Source organism: Mustela putorius, unplaced genomic scaffold (genome assembly GCF_011764305.1).
Source record: "Mustela putorius furo isolate JIRA1106 unplaced genomic scaffold, ASM1176430v1.1 tig00003899_pilon_pilon_pilon, whole genome shotgun sequence".
NCBI classification, from domain to species: domain Eukaryota; kingdom Metazoa; phylum Chordata; class Mammalia; order Carnivora; family Mustelidae; genus Mustela; species Mustela putorius.
In genome coordinates this window covers 19,758,471-19,780,419 of record NW_025422048.1, presented here as the reverse complement: position 1 = coordinate 19,780,419, position 21,949 = coordinate 19,758,471, and the positions used below count along the sequence as shown (strand labels likewise).

Genomic DNA, 21,949 nt, shown 5'->3' with positions numbered 1-21,949 from the left:
AGAACAAGTAAAGGGGCAGGAAGGGCCAATTATTTTCATTGTAAAATTTGAAGAAAAAGAGTTTGCAGCTGATGATCTCTTTATCCAAATTACCAAAGCTTTAAAGATTGATGCCTTTATAGTAGCCATAATCTCAGGTAGGTGATTCAAATTAAAGAACTTGATTTGTTATTTTTATTTTAGGTGTATTATCCTATCCTATTCTTAGTCATGGATTAATGCAGTATCCGTTCAGTTAACAATATGATGAATAGAGTATTTTGACTGAAGACTGTAGTGAAACTATAATGAAACAGGCTACTACAGTAAGGGTGCCTCAGAGAGTTATTAAAGGTCTAACTGTTACTAAGAACATTTGAAGGGGATTATTTTACATGTATGAAGAATTCAGTGTTTCACAAAAATATTCACCATAGGCTTCCTTTAAGTAACAGCTCCCCATTGTATATTTGAATTGCCATTTTTGATTGAAAAATAACTTTTTAGGGATGTAACAGGTATGAAATAGACCCACCAGTGTCTTTTGAAGGTAGACTGATAAGGTAAATATTTCAGAGTTAGTGAGTACAAGGAAACAATCTTTAAAGGGACTAAGGACTGGATGAAAACCCTTTTTCAAAAAACAAAATAAGACAAACTCTTTGTACTGTCAGTTCAATTTATGTGTAAACCTGAAACTCTTCTTTTTTTTTTTAAAGATTTTATTGATTTATTTGACAGAGAGTGAGATCACAAGTAGGCAGAGAGGCAGGCAGAGACAGAGGGGGAAGCAGGCTCCCCGCTGAGCAGAGAGCCCGATGCGGGGCTCGATCCCAGGACCCTGAGATCATGACCTGAGCCAAAGACAGAGGCTTTAACCTACTGAGCCATCCAGGTGCCCCCCTGAAACTGTTCTAAAAAAACAAAGTCTTGGGGTGCCTGGGTGGCTCAGTAGGTTAAAACCTCTGCCTTCAGCTCTGGTCACGATCTCAGGGTCCTGGGATCGAGCCCCGCATCAGGTTTTCTGCTTGGCGGGGAACCTGCCTCCCCTACCCCTTTTTCCCTGCCTCTCTGCCTACTTGTGATTTCTGTCTGTCAAATAAATAAATAAAATCTTCTAAAAAAAAAAAAAACCAAAAACCAAAGCCACCTGAGTGGCTCAGTTGGTTAACTGTCTACCTTTGGCTCAGGTCATGATCCCTGGGATGGAGTCCTACGTCGCGCTCCCTGCTCAGCAGAGAGTCTGCTTCTCCTCCTTTCTCTGCTTTTCCCTTCCTGCTCATGGTCTCTCTCTCTCAAAATAAACAAATAAATAAATAGTCTTTAAAATCAATAAAAAACAAATTATTTTTTCAAAAATGCTAGAATGAAAGAGTGTAGCACAAAGATGAGCAGGCACCACTGATTTGAATGAGAAATAATGATTTTCCTAGATAAAAAGCCCAACATATCAAAAAGAATGCCAGACAATAACAGGAGTTGGCGAGGATGTGAAGAAATTGGAACCTCGTACATTGCAGGAGAGGTTATAAAATGGCATAGCCCTTTTGGAAGACAGTTGGGCACATCCTCAAGTTAGACATAGGTTACCATTAGACCCAGTAATTCTGTACCCAAAAGAATTGAAAACAGGGACTCAGATACATGTACATGTTCATTGCAGCATTATTCATAATCATGAAAAGATGGAAACAACCCAAACATCTATCAACTGATGAATGGATAAACAAAATGTGGTATATCCATACAATGGCATATTCAGCAGTAAAGAGGTGTATGAAGGGCTGACACATTGCTACAACATGACAGAACCTTGAAAACGTGTTAAATGCAGGAAGTCAGACACAAAACTCCACCTGTTGTATGATCCCAGTTTTATTTATTTTTAAAGATTTTATTTATTAGAGAGACAGAGCCCATGGGGGGGGGGATGGGGAGGAGCAGAGGGAGAGGGAGAAGCAGACTCCCCACTGAGCAGGGAACCCAATGCAGAGCTCAGTCCTCAGACCCGGGATCACAACCTGAGCCAAAGGCAGACGCTTAACCAACTGAGCTACTCCTGTACAATCCCAGTTTGGTTTTTTAAAATAATTTTTTAAATTTTTAAAATAAACATATAATGTATTATTAGCGCCAGGGGTACAGGTCTGTGAATCGCCAGGTTTACACACTTCACAGTACTCACCATAGCACATACCCTCCCCAATGTCCATAACCCCACCACCCTCTCCCTACCCTGCTCCCCCCCACTCCCCGCAACCCTCACTTTGTTTTGTGAGATTAAGAGTATCTTATGGTTTGTCTCCCTCCTGATCCCATCTTGTTTCATTTATTGTTTTCCTACGCCCCAAACTCCCCACGTTGCATCTCTACTTCTTCATATCGGGGACGATCCCAGTTTTAAATAGAATGTCCAGAATAGGCAAATTTATAAAGATAGAAAGTAAATTAGTGATTTCCTAGGGCTGGGAGAATTGGGGAGGATGACTAATGGGTACAAGGTTTCATTTTGGGATGCAATGATCTAATATTAGATTATGGTTGATGGTTGTACAACTCTAAGTATACTAGGAAACATTGAATTGTATGCTTTGAACAGGTGATCTTTATGGTATGTAAATTACATCTCAATAAAATTTTTAAAAACCTAGCATGTGGTTTAGCTTGATTAGGATGGCCAGTGAGGAATTTCCCCGAAGCTGTTTGGTAACAAAATAAAGTTTGATTCATATTAACTCCGGAGGATCACGTGGGTATCGTGGGTATTTTCCTTTAGAATGAGCAAATCCATTGTGTTACCAGCAACCTGAAGATCAAACCACTGACATTTCTGACCAGGAAACCCCAGGTTTGAAGAGAGAAAATGATGGGCAAAATCTGTAAGCTGTAAGATGAAAAACTTTCAAATTTTTTCCCTTTCTTTTGAGAGGCTAAAGCATGAGGCAACTCAGATGATAATAACTAATACTTATATGGCTTTTATTATGTCAGATACTGTTCTAAGTGTATCATGTTTATAAAACTGTTGACATTCTTTCAGACACTCCAGGAGGTAGATACATACTATTCTTATTTTTAGATGAGAAACAGAGGTACAGAAAGGTAGAATACTTTGTTCCTAGGAAATGACAGACCCAGGATCCTAACCTGGGCAGTCTGGCTCCTGAGCCCATGCTTGTAGTCACTATGCTAGAGGTGTACCGATTCAGCCTAGTCCAGGGTCACTTAAAGTTTATGGAAGGTGAACAGTAAAGAATATTGATTTCATTAATTCCCCTATCTTTATAGCACCCTGGGAGAATGAAGGTCAATAGGTTGTTGTGGTGGGTCACTCTTTGACACTTCATTGTAACACTGGCTTTAAATTATTTTCCTGGAGACCTGTAACTGCAATTATGTAATTTTCCTCTTATTCTCTACTTTCTACTTCCCTCTCTTATCTCTGTTGGCCTTTCTTCTCTACAACCTCCTTCCTTGTGAACCCACCCCTTCCGTCTCCAGTCTAAGCACAGTTCACCATACACACAGGAACATGTTTTTGTTGTACGTTGTACTGTTTAATGGAGAACTTGTAATTATTGATACAGATTTCACTAGTTTGGAATGGAACAGTTTGCACATGGGGCTAGATTTCTCACCCTCTCTTCTCTAATGCAAAAAAGTGTGGTGTTAGGCTTATAAACAGATTTATGGGAGGAATTATTAAACTTACTGAAAACCTGATTATAAATACTTATTTTCTATTTACTAAAGTATATCACTTAAGGGGTAATATTTTTTGCTAGCCCAGCCTCTTCAGGATATTGCATGTAAGTTAAAGTCATAAAATTGCTTTTTTAAAAAACAAATATCTTCTCATAGTAGCTACTCTGTATTAATTCCTGAGATTTCACTAGAGGATTTTTTTTCCTCTAATAACTTCCTCAGTGTCAGAATTCAGTTGTATTTTGGGCTGAGCCAAAGTCACTGTAAACACACTTTTTGCATCCTTGTCTTTCCTATTTATTTAGCAAATAAGAAAAACAATTTAATGCATCATTGCTTAAGATGACTAAGAGAGGGGCCCTTGGGTGGCTCAGTCACTTAAACATCTGCCTTTGGCTCACGTCATGATCCCAGGTTCCTGGGACCAAGACCTGCATTAGGCTCCCTGCTCAGCAGGGAGCCTGCTTCTCCCTCTCCCTCTGACACTCGCCCTGCTTGTGCTCTCTCTGTGTCAAATAAATAAAAATAAAACCTTAAAAAAATACTAAGGGACCTGGTAATCTTAAAGTGGTAGTTGGAATTTTGGATTATGAAATAATCCACACCTGAAATAACCTCATAGCCATTTGGATATAATTTCTTGGTTTAGTTTTCTTACTTCTTTAAAATTTTTGAGAGAGAGAGAACGAGCAAGCATGCGAGTAAAGGGGGTGGGAGGCAGAGGGAGAAGGAGAGAAAGACTCTCAAACAGGCTCCACACCCAGTGCAGAGCCCGATGCAAGGCTTGATCTCGTGACTACCAAAATGAAGAGTTGGGTACTCAATTGTCTGAGCCACCCAGGTGCCCCCCAGTTGTCTTACTTTTTAAACCACGTCCGAGATGACATGACACCAGTTTGCTTTTCTATAGCAAGTGCTTTAGTATTTGTTGAATGGCTCAGTGGGCAAATGTGCAAAAATATTATGAGTGGTAAAAGCACGGTGAACAGTTTTATAAGACAGTGTGGCATTTTATTGGGCCAATGATTGTTATCTCAGCATGTTTATCAGCTTTTTAATGCCTTAATGTCAACACAACCCAGACAGAAATGGAACTGAATAATGGATTTATTATAGTAAATAGGAAATATGATTCAATCGGATTTTTGGGCAACATGCACCAAATAAAAATAAACCTAAGCAAATAAAGAGACCCTCCTCAGGCTCTTGGTCTTACATGACTTTGGTCCTCTCCAGTGTGCTGGAGTAAATGGATCCTGCCTGCCCTATTGTGTAGGAGGCATTTTAAAGAACCAGGAAGTGCTTTGCGCATTAAAACAGACTCTGAGGGGCACCTGGGTGGCTCCGTGGGTTAAGCCGCTGCCTTCGGCTCAGGTCATGATCTCAGGGTCCTGGGATCGAGTCCCACATCGGGCTCTCTGCTCAGCGGGGAGCCTGCTTCCCTCTCTCTCTCTCTCTCTGCCTGCCTCTCTGCCTACTTGTGCTCTTTCTGTCAAATAAATAAATAAAATCTTAAAAAAAAAAAAAACAGACTCTGAGACCCTTAACAGCTGCATTGGTTGTTTCTAGGACTCCTCCTGAGAGGGCTCTTTGAGCCCAGCAGCTGATTATGGTCTCAACAGCTTGTAAATCCAGTGAACATATGGCTGGGTAGTAGCATGTTAAGCTCATGCACTTTACACTGCAGGGTTGATCCATTAGGTGGAGCACATCTTCCCTTTCAGCAACTCAGCAAAATTATGGCTTTAAGGCTTCAAGTGCATCACGACGGTTCTCCTGGCTCCATGTGATTATGTTTTCATATTCTCATGCCTACTTAGCGTTTTATGGTGTTGCACAAAGCAACTAACTCAGAAAATTTGAAGAGTGAAAGCACACTGAAATTGATACCTGGATACTACACAGTGTCATATTGCAGTTTAAGAGTTATTCTTCAACTGCTGTGTCCCGCTAGTCCAGATTTCTAAATGTGCAGATTAACTCTAGCAGTAGGACAGATCAATAAGCTTCTGTTTGTTAAAAAGAAGCAGCAACAACAGCAACTGGTTAACTCCCTGGTATAGTTTATGCCTTCAGGAAGCCATGTACGTTTATTTCTTTGAGATCTTCATATCAGTGTGGTCTTTTCATTCATGGCTCGCTCTTGACTTCTCTTAGCAAATATCCTAGGCAAACTTTACACTTTAAGAAGTGCCAGCAAAAATACGAATCAAAATTCTTATATATGTTTAGTGCTCCTTGACCTAGTAATACTTATTTGTAGGATTTATCCTAAGGAATTAAACAGATGTGTCAAAGCCTTGAACCACCAGTAAGGAGGAAGCCAGCTTCCCATCTTGTCCCCAAACCCAGTTGCTATTTGTGTTTTACATAGTTCCCAGTAACTCCTAACCCAACCCAAGAGAGTGCCTTATTGCTGGCATAAATGACACTTGCTGGGTGCTCAGCACTTCAGAGTGCATTGGAGTCCATCAGCCACTTGAAAGCCAAAAAGTTCTTTAGTTGTAGGAGCATAAAGCCTGCTGTGGTGAAGGCACATATGTCAAAGGTATTTATAGTGGTATTATAACAGTGAGATATTGGAAATAAATATACAACTATAGGGGAGTGGTTAGAATATTATATACTCATATGTTGAAATAACATGCAACCATTACTAGTCATGGTTTTTAAAAATTTAGTTTATTTATTTTAGAGAGAGTGAACATCAGGAGGGGCAAAGGGAGAGAAACTCCTCTCTGAGCTCAAAGAGGAACACGGGGCTCAATCTCAAGACTCTCAGATCTTGATCTGAGCTGAAACCACGAGTTGGGTGCTTAACTAACTGCGCCACCCAGGGGCTCCACAAGTCATGATGTTGAAGAAAAGTTAATTACATAGGAAAATTTGCACAATATAACATTAAGTGAAGAAAACACATAGAGAATAATGGTGATCATCTCTAGATGGAACAGTTATTGGTACCTTTATGATTTTCTGTATTTTCTAAAAATTTCTGAAATGAACGAAAATTATTTTTATAATCAAAAAGGAATAATGAACCTCATATATATACATATATTACATATCTCTGAAAGAAATCCCAGCAAAGCTGGGGCAGTTTTAGCACCTAGCTCTTAAAAAATGTTTGCGGAATAGGTAGACCGATGGACAGGTGAATGAATGAATAACATTGACACTTGCAGGTAACATTAACAAGTTTATGTGACTGTAAAAATAACAAATGAAGATTTGTTAATTAAAAGGAGAAGATTTCAGACCAGTTTGAAGGATGGCATAGGAGGTACTGAAGGAGTCACAAATTAAGCACGTGGCGGATGGAATTGTGGTCTGGCCTTGGGTCCATTGTTGCTCTTGTTGCCTAGCTATCAATACCATGTTTCCTCTTATTCTGTGTGTGCCCTTGAAATATATCTCCTGCCTGCTATTTTCATTGGTCTCTATTCAGTTTGGCCACTGACTGAGCAAGTGTGAATGAAATCAAAGTCATGAGTTCATTTTCCATTTGAATCAGTAAATGCTTTTCCATATGGGGAGAAGATATCCTAAGGCCAACTCTCAGAGATGGGCTTTTTAGACAAGTGGGAGCATTTGGTAGATCAGGGCAACCAGCCTATAACTCTTGTGAGACCACTCAAAATGCCCCTGAACAGAGGGTTGTGTGTTCTTATGTTCTTGAGAGTAGTACTCTGAAACAGGTGTGCTGTGCATAATGTCAGCTATCCAGGGAAGTAGTAGAAAATTTAGTCATATCACAGTTTTTATAACCAATTCACAAGCTCTTTATGGTAATTATAAATGAGACTGATTGACCTATATTCTGTCCTTCAAGGTTGTAATATCTTTTGGCTATTTTGATCAAATTGCTAAACAGGATCTGGTTTCTTTCCAAATCCACCAGGAGACAATATCAAATGCATGAATGAAATCTAAATGTTTCCTCCCCAACACATTCCTTTCTCTCTGCTGGAGCCTGTGTCAAAGAGCATTGCATAGCATTCTGTATCTCTGCTCTTGGTGGCTTATTAAATACTGTGTCCATAATAAGAGTTACTCTTAAACCCCAGTGTGTGATAATAGTGCCTTGTTTGTATCTGCTGTTTCTTGATCCTGCTCAGGTATTAAATTTGCTATTTGTCTTTTCAACCTGAGTCCTCTTTCATCACTCATTATCAAAAACATTTCAGGGTTAAGGAATTCAGTTTGGAGCCCAAGTGTCCTTGTCCTGGAGACCATAATATCTATAGATAGGACAGACTCCCTAAATTGGTCAGCTGAATATTTTATTCTCCAGGGTTTTTTTTATTCTTCAGGATTTTTAAGGATGAGGAAGAGAACATTCTCTAAGTACTAACTATCTGCTGTAGTTTAGGCATTTTCCCATACATTATCCAAGCTAATCCTTTCTAAAATCATATAAGGTAGGCATTATTACCCCGGTTTTGCAAATGAGGAAACTGTAACTTTGACAGTTTAAACAACTGAATCATAATTTCAACACTGGTCTATTGGACTTTAAAGCCTGTGAGTTTTCTACTCAGCATATTGCCTCCCAGGGACGGTTTCTTACACTGAACCTAACAACACAGCAGTCATCTAGCTTCCCCTCAGCTCCTGCCTTTCTCCTGTAACTAATTTCCATTCCACTTTGCTTGTGTTACCTTGGCAAAATCAGTCTTTTGCAGCAAGGCTAGGAAATTAAGCTTTGAACCACCAGTAAGGAGGAAGCCAGCTTCCCATCTTGTCCCCAAACCCAGTTGCTATTTGTGTTTTACATAGTTCCCAGTAACTCCTAACCCAACCCAAGAGAGTGCCTTATTGCTGGCATAAATGACATTTGCTGGGTGCTCAGCACTTCAGAGTGCATTGGAGTCCATCAGCCACTTGAAAGCCAAAAAGTTCATCAGTTGTAGGAGCATAAAGCCTGCTGTGGTGAAGGCACATATGATCCTCCTCTGGGCTGGAGTGGTAAACAGAGCAACTGCAAAAAAAAAATCTACCAAAGGAGAGTTGGTGTGTATTAGAATAGGTCAGCGAGCAACCGGCCATTTGTGCTGAAGACAGAGGGTGAAAATAGAAGGGAATTTTCCGGAATATGGAAATGGAAAGGAAGGATCATTAACCTCCAAACAACTGAGGGAAGCCAGGTGGGAGTTAATCCAAGACTGAAGGGGAATTAAAACCCAAGTGCAAGACATCGTGGTGTGGCGCCATCCTGCGGAGAGGAGGACGGCCAGATTTTGTGCTCGTTCCGAACATTGTAGTTTCAGATTTAAATGAAAAATGAATTTCTTGGGCCTCTTGACATTGACCTGTACACACTGACTTCAAATGCCTCCTCAGGCCATCAGTTTAGACATATCAAGGGGTTAACCTTCCAAGGTTATTTTGGCACCAAATCCCAGACAGATTTAATCCATTCTCTCTTGGTTTCTTCTTGTCTTCGGTTGTCCACTCAGCAGCTTTCTAGGAGATAATCTAGTTGAGGGCCTTAAGAGGCAAACTTTCTAGGAATCTACATGGAGACCAGGAGATTAAGAAGGGGTTACAGGGAAGCTCAGGGAGACTGACGATATTTCCCAGGTTTCTTCCCTACTCTGCTCTTGAATTGCTGCTGCTGGGGTTGCCCAGAGGGAGCCTGGACATAATTTCTGGCTGCCAACAGTCATTTTCTATACCCACAGAAAGCAGGAGGAGACACTGCTTCCTCAGCTGGTCTCCTGGGATATGTTGGAGGCATCCTCCTATGCCACTGAGTTTCTTAGAAAATGAGGATTTAAGAAGGTCAAGCTCAGAGGGAAAAATTGAGTCCGAGCTGTGGAGAGCTTAGCAGTGCCTTTCTTCGTCCTGACCCCTTTTGCCTCTTTTTTCCCTTTGAGTATCTCAGAATTGGTGGTTCAGTATTGTTATCAGCAAGTAAGAAGCCAACTGAGGGGAAGGGGTACCACAGTTACAAAAGTGGTGCATTGGGGGGGTAGTAGCAGAAATAACCACAAGATTGGCTATTTCTGAAGAAACAATGTTTTGAGCACCATGAATTGTAAAAGAAGAGTGCCTGTAGATTCTAATTCAGGTTCCTACATTTTAGGCAAACTTACCACCTAAAAAGTCTGATTCACATCAGGGAGGGCAGGACTTCTCACTTTATTATAATCAGTCACTATAGTAACCACCTTGTTTCTCTAGAACTGTGCTATCCGCTATGGTGTAGCTACTAGCCCTGTCACTACTGAGCTTTAGAAATCAGACTAGTTTGCTTGGAGATGTTCTGTAAAGGTAAAATACACATCAGATTCAGAGATTTAGCATGAAAAACACAGTGTAGTAATTTTATATCAATTACATATTGAAATATTTTAGATACATTGGGTTAAATGAAACATTAACATAAATTTTGCCTAGTTTTTTTCTTTACCTTTTTAACATATAGTTACTTGAACATTTAAAATTATATGACTTGCATGATATTTCTATAGGATAGTGCTGCTCTAGTGCATTCAAAACTAGGATTTGATTTTTTAACATCATTTCAGTAGTACATTTCTTTACGTAAGTATACCCGTACAGGAGAAACAGAGTCATTGCAAAAGAAAGATTGGGAGGAATAGAGATTTGCAGATGAGGAAATGGATTACAGAAAAGAGTCAGCACCCTACCTCAGTTCCTCTCAGTCTGGGGTGAGGGGTGGTCAGCGGCCTGAAGCAAGTACTCTCATTCCCCTAGCTCCATCTGATTTCCTAGCTGGGGTGCAGAGAGGCGAGGGAGCAGGCACTTAGGAAATTCCCTGCCCTTACCATCTTAGCCATCGAGATCTGAGTGGGAGATAATGGCAATAGGATAGGAATTTTCCCTGGGCCCCTTCGGACCACCATATCTGGCTGAGAGAAAAAGGAGACACGAGGCGAGCCCCTTCTTCACTCCCAGGGCCATCTGGTAGAGCTGCTGTCGCACCTCCTTCTGCCAATAGGCATAGATGAGTGGGTTGAGTAGGGAGTTGCCCACACCGAGCAGCCACAGGTACCGTTCTAGCACCAGGTAGAGGTAGCACTTCTGGCAGGCCACCTGCACAATGCCAGTGATAAGGAAGGGGGTCCAGGACAGAGTGAAGCTCCCAATGAGAACAGCCACAGTGCGGACAGCTTTGAAGTCGCTGGGATTCCGTGGAGGCCGGTATGCCCCGGTCATGGCTCCTGCGTGTTCCATCTTTCGGATCTGCTGGCTGTGCATGGAGGCAATCTTGAGCATGTCACAGTAGAAGAAGACAAAGAGGAGCAGGGCTGGGAAGAAGCCAACGCAGGAGAGGGTCAGCACAAAGCGTGGGTGAAACACAGCGAAGAAGCTGCAGGTACCGTGGTAGGTAGTCTGCCGGAATGTGAGGACTCCCAGTGGGAGGAAGCCAATGAAGCAAGACACCAACCACAGCCCGGCAAGGCAGGCCCCAGCCACGAACCCATTCATGATCTGGAAGTAGCGGAGGGGCTGCTTGATGGCAAGGTACCGGTCTAAGGCAATCAGCATGACCGTGAGGACAGAGGCAGCGGCGGAAGAAGTAACAAATGCCATCCGAAGGCTGCACAGGGTCTTCTGTGTGGGCTGAGCTGGGCTGGAGAGCTGGTCTGTGACTAGGCCAGAGATGGCCACACCAAGCAAGGTGTCAGCCACCGCCAGATTCAAGGTGAAGCAGAGACCGACACCATCATTCTTGTGGATCAGCAACAGTACGGCTGCGGCCACTAGCACATTGACAGCAATAATGAGGGAGGCGAGCACAGCAAGGATCACTCCAAATGGCAAAGATGACTCCATGTCTTCAAGTGGCAGGATTTCCACTTACCGGGGCATGCTGTCTCTCCAGCTCCAGTTCTCACGGGCTGGGGGAGGAAGAGCGTTGTTCAGAGCCACAGCTAAGCCCTGGCTGCCACTGGCCGTCCGCGCTGGCAGCTTGCCATCTGTGAGATCCTGCCAGTCCCTGCGAATCTCTCTCTTTCAGTCCTCAGCCTCTTGCCTCTCCCGCTGTCTGAAGGCAACAATCCCAGTGCGGACCTCCCCCTGGACCCTGAGCTAGTCCCTCCCCCTCCGACACCCGAGTTACTAGACAACTCCCAAGTACCTGGTGCATACTGTCTCCCCAGGCTCTCTCCCTTTGTTGATGCTTCAAGGACTTTTTTGGAGGGACTGGGTCACTCATCAGGTCTCCTGTCTGGCAGAAGATATGCTTGACTCTAAGCACACTTGTTCTTTCTCCATAGTTTGATATTAAACTTGCACTTCTTCATTTCCCAAGCCTCAAGGACCAGCTTAACAGCTAATCTCGGCTTAATGAAGCATTTACTTAATAACGAATTCTCAGCCACTACTATTACTGCTTTCAATCAAGCAGGGTGGCCATAAGCAGCTGAAGTGGGACGTGAGGGCAGGCAGGCAATTTCAGGGCCCAGCATGCTTTCAGGGGAGTTACCACACATTTAAGCTGTTTGTTTGTTTGTCTGTTTGTTTTAATCTTTTGTTTCCTAACACCCCGGATTCTAATTCTCTCAAATAGCGTGTGCTGTTCCCCTCTTTCTCATCCCTCAGAACTCAACTGATTCAGGAGGGCAGGAAAACAAAAGGAGAGAATTGCTAATAGTTTGTTATTCAGTTTATTATTTTTTTATTATGTTAGTTACCATACGTTATTCAGTTTAGAATAGATCCCGCTCCCTGTCTAAAGCTGCTCTCCGGGGATGCCTGGGTGGCTCATTCAATTAAACATCTGGCTTTGGCTTGGGTCATGATCCCAGAGTCCCGGGATGGGTTCCCGCTCATTGCGGAGCCTGCTTCTCCCTCCGCCTGCCACTGCCCCTGCTTGTGTGCTCTTACTCTCACTGACAAATAAATAAATAAAATCTTATTTTAAAAAGGCTGCTGTATGTTGTGTATACTCATTGAAGACATGTCTCTGATCACAAGTAGCGGCTGCCAGCCTTGCCCTTCTTGATCCTGTACACCCAGTGTCTGAGACATGAGAAGAAGAGGTGGGCTGCATTCTGGAAAGCATCTGTTCTCATGTTTGGTTGTGGAATTTTCCATTTTGCATTGTGGATAGCGTTAGGCTGCAGGGTGGCAGTGTTGCTGAAGCTAGTGAGATGTGCTTAGGCCTGGTGCTGTGTCGGTCACTCCTATTTTAGGTTGTATATCCATTTGTTCGGGTACATTAGAACTAACCTTTTGCCTGCCACTCTTGGATACCAAGAAGAGAGGGGTGGGGAGAAGAGTGGTTTGAAGTGTATTTACTCTGTTCAGGTGAGAGCACAAATGGGAAAGGTTAGTGTTTTAAGTGAGGGAGTGGAGAGCAAGGTACAGAGTTGGAGGCAAATATTATATTCCAGGATGTTTTGACAGTCTGAGAGGGCCTCTGACAGATGTCTCATCTACAAAGGAGCAGAAGGGCCATGGCATGGGGGCTCAGTATCCCAGCTGCAAGTCTGAGAACAGTTATTCTTTGGTAGCCTGCCACCGCCCCCCCACACTCCGTTTGGAAGCTGACTTTAGTTGCTTGGTACCTGGCCTGAAATTATGCTTGGATTGAAGGTTGTGCTCTTGTTTCTTTAGCACTTGAGTCCATGAATGGACGCAAGATGGTCCTTTTGAAGCCCATGCTCAAACTGTAGAGTGTGTCAGAATCCCATGAGGGGGGATGTGCACGTCTGTGCCCACATTCTTGGGCCTCATGTAGAGTTTTGGATTATTTATGGCTCGGGTGGGCCTGAGAATCTGGATTTCTTTTTAAAATTAACATATAATGTATTATTTGTTTCAGGGGCACAGGTCTGTGATTCATCAGTCTTACACAATTCACAGTGCTCACCACAGCACCCTCCCACCCCCCAACCCCTCCAGCAACCCTCAGTTCGTTTCTTGAAATTAAGATTCTCTTAGGGTTTGTTTCCCTCTCTGGTATCATCTTGTTTCATTTTTCCCTTCCTTCCCCTATGATCCTCTGTCTTGTTTCTCAGATTCCTCATATCAGTGAGATCATATAATAATTGTCTTTCTCTGATTGACTTATTTCACTCAGCGTAATACCCTCTAATTCCATCCATGTTGTTGCAAATGGCAAGATTTCAATTTTTTGATGGCTGCATAATATTCTATTGTGTATATATATACCAAATCTTCTTTATCCATTCATCTGTTGATGGATATCTAGACTCTTTCCATTGTTTGGCTCTTATGGACATTGCTGCTATAAACATCGGGATGCCCCTCTCCCTTTGGGCCACTACATTTGTATTGTTGGGGTAAATACCCAGTGGTACAATTTCTAGGTCGTAAGACTGCTCTATTTTCAACTTTTTGAGGAACCTCCCTACTGTTTTCCAGAGTGGCTGCACCAGCTTGCATTACCCCCAACAGTGTAGGAGAGTTCCCCTTTCTCCACATCCTCACCAATATCTGTCATTTTCTGACTGGTTCGTTTTAGCCATTCTGACTCAAGTGAGGTGGTATCTCATTGTGGTTTTGATTTGTAATTTTCTGATGCTGAGTAATATTGAGCATTTTTTCATGTGTCTGTTGGACATTTGGATGTCTTCTTTGCAGAAATGTCTGTTCATGTCTTCTGCTCATTTCTTGGTGGGATTGTTTGTTCTTTGGGTGTTGAGTTTGATAAGTTCTTTATAGACTTTGTATATTAGCCTTTTATCTAATACATCATTTGCAAATATCTTCTCCCATTCTCTTGGTTGTCTTTTGGTTTTGTTGACTGTTTCCTTGTTGTGCAACTTTTGATCTTGATGAAGTCCCAAGAGTTCATTTTTGTCCTTGCTTCCCTTGCCTTTGGCAATATGTCTAGGGATACAGTTGTGTTTTAATTTGTTTCCATGAATTTTAATTCTTCCTTAATTTCCTGGTTGACCCATTCATTCTTTAGTAGGATTCTCTTTAGCCTCCTAAATTTGAGTTCTTTCCAATTTTCCTCTTGTGATTGAGTTCTAGTTTCAAAACACTGTGATCCAAAAATGTGCAGGGAATGATCCCAATCTTTTGGTACCTGATTTGAAACCTGATTTGTGACCCAGGATGTGATCTATTCTGGAGAATGTTCCATGTGCACTAGAGAAGAATGTGTATTCTGTTCCTTTGGGATGGAATGTTCTGAATATATCTGTGATGTCCATCTCGTCCACTGTGTCATTTAAGGCTTTTATTTCCTTGTTGATCTTTTGCTTGGATGATCCGTCCATTTCAGTGAGGGGGGAGTTAATGTCCTCTACTATTATTGTATTATTGTTGATGTGTTTCTTTGATTTTGTTATTAACTGGTTTATATAATTGGCTGCTTCCATGTTAGGGGCATAGATATTTAAAATTGTTAGATCTTCTTGTTGGATAGACCCTTTAAGTATGATATAGTGTCCTTCCTCATTTCTTATTATAGTCTTTGGCTTAAAATCTAACTTGTCTGGTATAAGGATTGCCACTCCAGCTTTCTTTTGATGTCCGTTAGCATGGTAAATTGTTTTCCATCCCCTCATTTTAAATCTAGAGGTGTCTTTGGATCTAAAATGAGTGTCTGGCAGACAGTATATTGGTGGGTCTTGTTTTTTTTATCCAGTCTGATACCCTGTGTCTTTTGATTGGGGCATTTAGCCCATTTACATTCAGGATAACTATTGAAAGATATGAATTTAGTGCCTTTGTATTGTCTGTAAGGTGACTGTTCCTATATATTGTCTTGTTCCTTTCTGGTCTATGTCCTTGTAGGCTCTCTCTTTGCTTGGAGGACCCCTTTCAATATTTCCTGTAGGGCTGGTTTGCTGTTTATGAATTCTTTTAGTTTTTGTTTGTCCCGGAAGTTTTTTATTTTATCTCTCCTTCTATTTTCAGTGATAGCCTAGATGATATAGTATTCTTGGCTGCATATTTTCTCATTTAGTACTCTGAATATACCATGCCAGTCCTTTCTGGCCTACCAGGTCTTTATGAATAGGTCTGCTGCCAATCTAAAGTTTGTACTGTTGTAGGTTACAAACCTCTTGTCCCGAGCTGCTTTCAGGATTTTCTCTTTGTCTCTGAGACTTCTAAGTTTTACTATTAGATGATGGGTGTTGACCTCTTTTTATTTTGAGGGTGGTTCTCTGTGCCTCCAGGATCTTGATGCCTGTTTCCTTCCCCAAATTAGGCAAGTTCTCTGCTATAATTTGTTCCAATATACCTTCTGCCTCTCTCTCTCTTTTTTCTTCTTCTTCTGGGATCCCAATTATTCTAATTTTGTTTCATTTTATGGTATCACTTATCTCTTGAATTCTCCCTTCACAATCCAATAGTTGTTTACCTCTCTTTTTCTCAGCTTCTTTATTCGCCATCATTTGGTCTTCTGTATCACTAATTCTCTCTTCTACCTTATTTGTCCTAGCAATTAGAGCCTCCATTTTTTATTGCACCTCATTAATAGCCTTTTTGATTTTGACTTGGTTAGATTTAAGTTCTTTTATTTTTCCATAAAGGGATTCTTGAGTATCCTCTATGCGTTTTTCAAGCCCAGCTAGTATCTTTATAATCAGCATTCTGAACTCTAGTTCCAACATCTTACTAATGTCCATATTGATTAGGTCCCTGGCGGTCAGTACTGCCTTTTGTTCTTTTTTTTGAGGTGAGTTTTTTTTTTTTCATTTTGTCATTTTGTCATTTTGTCCAGAGAAGAATAGATGAATGAGAGGACAAAATGCTAAAAGTGTAACAATGACCCCAGAAAAATAGACACTAAACAAATCAGAAGAGATCTTAAACCAGGGAGAAAAGAAAGGGAAAAAAAAAGAATATGATCAGGCTGGTGAATAGAACAGAGCCACACATTAGATTTTGGGTGTTATTTTGGTCTGTTAGAAGAAACTGCCTCCCAAAATTTTAAAGAAAGAAACACACACACACACACACACACACACACACACACATAAAGGTAAATGGGATAGAATATGACTATAAAGATAGAAACTTAAAAAGATTTTATAAAAGGAACTGATGGGGCACCTGGGTGGCTCAGCAGGTTAAAGCCTCTCTCTGCCTTTGACTCAGGTCATGATCTCAGGGTCCTGGGATTGAGCCCTGCATTGGGCTCTCTGCTCAGCAGGGAGCCTGCTTCCTCCTCTCTCTCTGCCTGTCTCTCTGCCTGCTTGTGATCTCTGTCTGTCAAATAAATAAACAAAATCTTAAAAAGAAAAAGGAGTTGATAAGAAGTTGGCTGAAAAGAAAGAAAAAAATTAAAAGAAACAAACAAAAGAAATAAGCCATACACTAGATCATTAGATTTAAGGTATATTTTGGTCTGTTAGAAGAAACTGTATCCCAAAATTTTAAAGAAAGGAATACTTACATATGTACAAAAAATAGGGTTAAATACAATGAAGGGATAGACTATGACTGTAAAAATGAAAATTAAAAAAGATTTTTAAAAAGGTATTGAGAAGATAAGATGTTGGTTGAAAAAGGAAAGAAGAAAAAATCAAAAAAAGAAAAAAAGAAGGAGAATTTTAAAAATTAACTTTGAAAGACCAAAGAATCATTGGGAATAAGCCATGAATTCTATGTGTTTTATTCCCCTAGCACTGGAATTTTGCAGTTCTCATTGATCGGTAAACTTGGTCTTGGCTTGATGTTCTTGCTGATCTTCTGGGGAAGGGGGCCTGTTGTAGTAATTCTGAAATGTCTTTGCCTGAGGAGGAATTGCACTGCCCTTGCCAGGGTCCAGGCTAAGTAATCTGCTTGGGTTTGCTCTTAGTAGCTTTTGTTCCCTGAAAGCTTTCTGTACAGCTTTGGAGGATAAGAATGAAAATGGCAGCCTCCCAATATCTGGCCCTGGAGGAGCTGAGAAATGGGGGTCGCACCCCTTAGTGTACCCTCAGAAAAAAGCAGTCAATCACTCCCATCTCTATGGTCTCTGGCCGTACTCTGTGTTCACCCAGCCTGTGACTGAACATTTCTATCTCTGGCACATGGACCTATTTGGAGTCTCCAAACCCAGTAGATTCCTGCAGCATACTCCCACGTCACTCCTCCCAATAGAGGAAGGGGAGGCTCGTAGGATCCACCACTTTGAAGAATTGTGGCCCAACTGTACCATGGATCTCAGTTTATGGCAACCCTGAGCTGAGAGCGCACTCCTCATCTCTGTCTTTGCAGGCAGCTTTCCTGTTCTGACACTTTGGAGCTCTGCCACACTCAGGCACCCCCGGTCTTCCTGTGTCACTGAGGGTCCTGAGACCACACTATCCTAGTGGGGGTTCCGCCGCCCACTTAGCCACTGGAGTGATGTCCCTCTGTGGACCAAACTTCTAAAAGTTCTGATTTTGTGCTCTGCTGCTCTCTCATTTGCCAGAAGCCTGCTGATGGAGGCTCCTTCTCCCCACTGTCTATCTTCCCATATATTGCCTTGGGTTCACTTCTCCGCATGTCCTACTTTCCAGAAAGTGGTCGCTTTTCTGTTCCTAGAATTGCTATTTTCTTTGATCTCCTGTTGAGTTTGTAAGTGTTCAGGATGCTTTGATAACTATCAAGCTGAATTCCTGGGACCAGATGAAATTTAGGTCTCCTACTCCTCTGCCGTCTTGCTCCCAGTTTAAGAATCTGCATTTCTAACAAGCTCCCAGGTGATGTTGATGCTGATTCGGGGACCCCATTTGAGAATGACTGCTCTAGTGAAATGGTTCTTAATCTTAGCTGTGCTGTGGAATTACTTGGGGATTCTGAAAATATGGATGTTTGGGTCATATACCAAGAGCTTCTGATATCATTAGTTTGGGGTGTGACCTATGCATCTGGAGTTTAGAAATCTCCTCATGTGATTCTAATATTCAGCCAGTGATGAGAACTGCTGTTCAATGGTAGAAGCACAGGTGGCTGCAGTCAGGAAATCTGGGGGCCAGCCCAGTACTATCTCTGACTTTGCTTGGACAAATGACTTCACCTCTCTGACTTAGCACTGGCTTCCTTATGTGGTAACATGGGGACAATAATTCTGATGTCATAGCATTGCAGGGATGAAAATAGGAGGTAAGATGGATAAGTTGTAACTAATCTTGATACTCAACATGGGATTGAACTTACAACCCTGAGACCAAGAGTCCCATGCTCCACGGACTGAGCCAGCCTGGTACCCCTGAAGTATAATGGATATTAAAAGGCTTCATGAACTGTAAAATGTTACACACGTATCTTTATGGAGTGTCTTCTAGTCTCTTGCTAATCAAAGTGTGTTTCAGATCAGGAGCACTGGTATGACCTGTGAGCTTGGAGAAATGCAGAATCCTAGGCCCTGCCCAAGACCTACAGAAGCAGAGTCTGCCTTGGAGCAAGATCCCCAGGTGATCTGTGTACACATTCAACTTGTCCTTTCCTCCCTCCTACTTTCAAGTGCCTGGTTACATGAGTTAATTATTCTGCTTCACTGTCACAAACTTAGTGGCTTAAACCACATAAATATACTATCTTACCATTCTTGAGGTCAGAAGTCTGAAACAGGGCTTACAGGGCTCAAATCAAGGTGCTGGCAGGGCTGGATTCCTTTGGGAGGCTCCAGGGGAAAATAGTTTCCTTGCCTTGCCTTTTTCTGCTTTTAGAGGCTGCCTGCATGCCTTGGCCTATGGCACATCACTCCAACCTCTGTTTCCATAGTCACATCTCCTCTGATCCTCCTGCCTCCCTCTTTTAAGGAACCTTGTAATTGTATCGAGTCTACCTAGATAATCCATGATATCCTCCACGTGTCAAGATCCTTAACTCAGTCACATTTGCAAAGTGACTTTTGCTAGGTAAGGTAAAAAAATATTCACAGGTTCTGGGGATTAGGATATGTACCTATTTGGGGGAGCATTTTTCTGCCTACCACACCAGTCTTCTCTGCTGTTCATGTCTTCTCTATCCATCCCTGAAAGATGTTCTTCCTTTGCTCATGTCCTAGACATTTATTTGTTTTAGCTGTCAACACTCTCTTGTTTTCTGTCTTGTCCTCTCAGGCACCCACAAGCTGATTTAAACTAATCTCAGCAGCTTTGGAGAATAGTGAACTCCCTGCCATTGGAAGGATGCAAGCAGAGCCTGAATGCTCACCTGTCCGGAGGGCAATAGAGGGAATTCTCGTGGTGGTGCAAAACATCTGCAAAATGTTGTTATTCCCATTGAGCTGGCTTTCAGTCCCTATGCCACCTGTTTTTGAAGGGGCCCCTGGGAATCCCTACCCCCCTTAGCCCCCTAGCTTTCCCCACCTCTGTGTCCTCCTTGAGCTTTTCTGTCCCTTTTCTCACACGACCACATGGACTCAGCTATCTGTCCTATGGCTGTGCCCATGCCAGGGGATCAACACCACAGAGAACATGGTTCCTTCCGGGAAGCTCGGTGGTCAGTCCTCATGGTCCTGAGGCTGAGGGTTCTCAGAGTCTCCAGAGTGGAGCACTGACAAGGTAAACAAGCTGGGGTTGACAAAGGGGAGGAAGGGGAAGGATGAGAGGGCTTATTCTCTGGTCAAACTATCCCATAACCAATGAGTTAAATGGTCATAGTGGGTTATAGTGGGCTTTCACCAAGGGTGCAGCGGGGTGCTTCATCCACCCTGAGGGCATGGGACCGAGAACCAGAACCTTCACCCGGAGTGGCAGTGGAGGAGGAACCAGGCTTCAGGAGAGGCCGCCTTCAGAGCTGGGCCTCTGGGAGAGGAGCTCTAGGAAGATATCCAAAACAAGTCAAACCTGATTCCTTGTTGTGCGTAGACCAGCCATTTGCCTCTATGGTTTAGCTGCATCTAGCCCAAGGACAAAGGCAGCGGTGACATTTAATATCTCTTCATGAATGACCAGACTGGACCTCCATTGCTATTAGATATTATGCAGTGGTATGAAAAGAATAGGATAGACTTATGTGTCCTAACACAGACCTCCAACGCATATTGTTGATTGAAAATCAAGTCACACATCAGTATGTAGAATCTGGACCTACCTATGAAAATAAAACCCCACACCCCAGTTTTGTGTGTGTGAAAAAATGCATAGAAATCAGAATCAATGCACGTTAACAGAGAGGGAGTAACTGAGGAGGGGACAGGGGTTGGGGGTGATGTTCAGAGAGTGACTGTCACATTTACTTTGAATACTTCTGACTTGTTATATATTTTCACAGCGAGTACCTATTTATACAATTTCAAAAGGAAAAAAAAAACCTCCTCAACCTCCTCCCCATTCCAGCTCAGGAACCACTTTGCCAAGGCCCTTTGCAGACCGCACAAAAATGTATGTGGCACACACATACCTTTTATCTACGAATATATGTAGTTATGTATTTGCTTTTGCTCATATTGTTACTTGCCTGTGCTATAGCTGTAGAATGAGGTGTGTGTGTGTGTGTGTGTGTGTGTGTGCGCGCGCAGATTGGGAGAAATGGTATGGTAAAACAGGGTGGGAAAATCAGTATTTGAGGCTTTAGTCTCTTCTTAGAATGGGAGACACTTTGAGGAAACAGCCTTAGATTTCTCGGACTTCTGAGCCTCCTTATAGCAGTGATACCAGCTAACATTTATGGGGCCTTTATCTTTTTTAATATTTTATTTATTTATCTACAAGAGGGAGCAGGGGGGAAAGCAAAGGGAGAGAGACAAACAGGCTCTGCTCTCAGCACAGAGCCGGCTGCACGGCTCGATGCCACGACCCTGAGATCATGTCTGGAGCTGAAATCAAGAGTGAATTGGATGCTCAACTGACTGTGCCATCCAGGCACCCCTTATGGGGCCTTTAAATACTGAGTCTGTCCCAAATATACAATGTATTCTCCTTTTATCCTCACAAAACTTCTGTAAGGTAGGTACTAGTAATACCTTGATTTTACAGATGGGAAAACCAAGTCATGCAGAGGGTGACTTATTTGCCCAAGGCTGCACAGTTCATAAGCAGCAGGTGTTGAAAACAGGTCAGAAGCCTGTGTGGAACAGCCACCAAGAATTTGTCTTGGTTCTTATCATCCATAGAGACTACATGTTGTCCCCTTTTCTTGCAAGTTGGTGCCTCTGTGCCTTTGCCCATCTTATGACCTCTGGCCTTCAAGCTGACAAGTCTATGCTTTGGGTTTCTCCACTGGGGCTTGAGCTGATCTTAAGCAGAAGACCCTTCCCTCTTTATTGGTCAACAAAGTCCAGTGATTGTGGAAAATGAGGATTAATTTTTACCCTAAGCCCAATGAAATCTAGGACTCTGGACTCACATATACCTCTCCATTTATCTTCCCACTCCTGCTTTCTGTTCTT

The 21,949-nt window shown here is 42.4% G+C and overlaps 2 protein-coding genes across 7 annotated transcripts in view; one reads left to right on the top strand and one right to left on the bottom strand.

Moving 5' to 3' along the window:
* SLC25A14 (solute carrier family 25 member 14) overlaps nt 1-21,949 on the top strand; it is a 59,692-nt gene extending 37,743 nt beyond the window's left edge. The window contains exons 10-11 of one of the 6 annotated variants that reach the window (XR_006602987.1): nt 18,924-19,472; nt 19,677-21,948. Coding sequence is in view for 3 of the 6 variants with exons in the window: in XM_045068119.1 (XP_044924054.1) it covers nt 18,924-19,163 (240 nt within the window). In the remaining 3 variants the exon portion in view is untranslated. Of the gene's footprint in view, nt 1-18,923 lie in introns of all 6 variants that reach the window. The other 5 variants (XR_006602986.1, XM_045068122.1, XM_045068119.1 and 2 more) reach the window with 5 other exon arrangements.
* On the bottom strand, nt 10,003-11,686 carry GPR119 (G protein-coupled receptor 119). Its single transcript, XM_004778699.3, has one exon. The coding sequence runs from the start codon at nt 11,488-11,490 to the stop codon at nt 10,483-10,485; it is 1,008 nt and encodes a 335-aa protein (XP_004778756.1). The 5' UTR covers nt 11,491-11,686; the 3' UTR covers nt 10,003-10,482.

Bases quoted from the DNA above. Each gene is read 5' to 3' on its own strand.
- GPR119 (XM_004778699.3), bottom strand. From the start codon at position 11,490: ATGGAGTCATCTTTGCCATTTGGAGTGATCCTTGCTGTGCTCGCCTCC.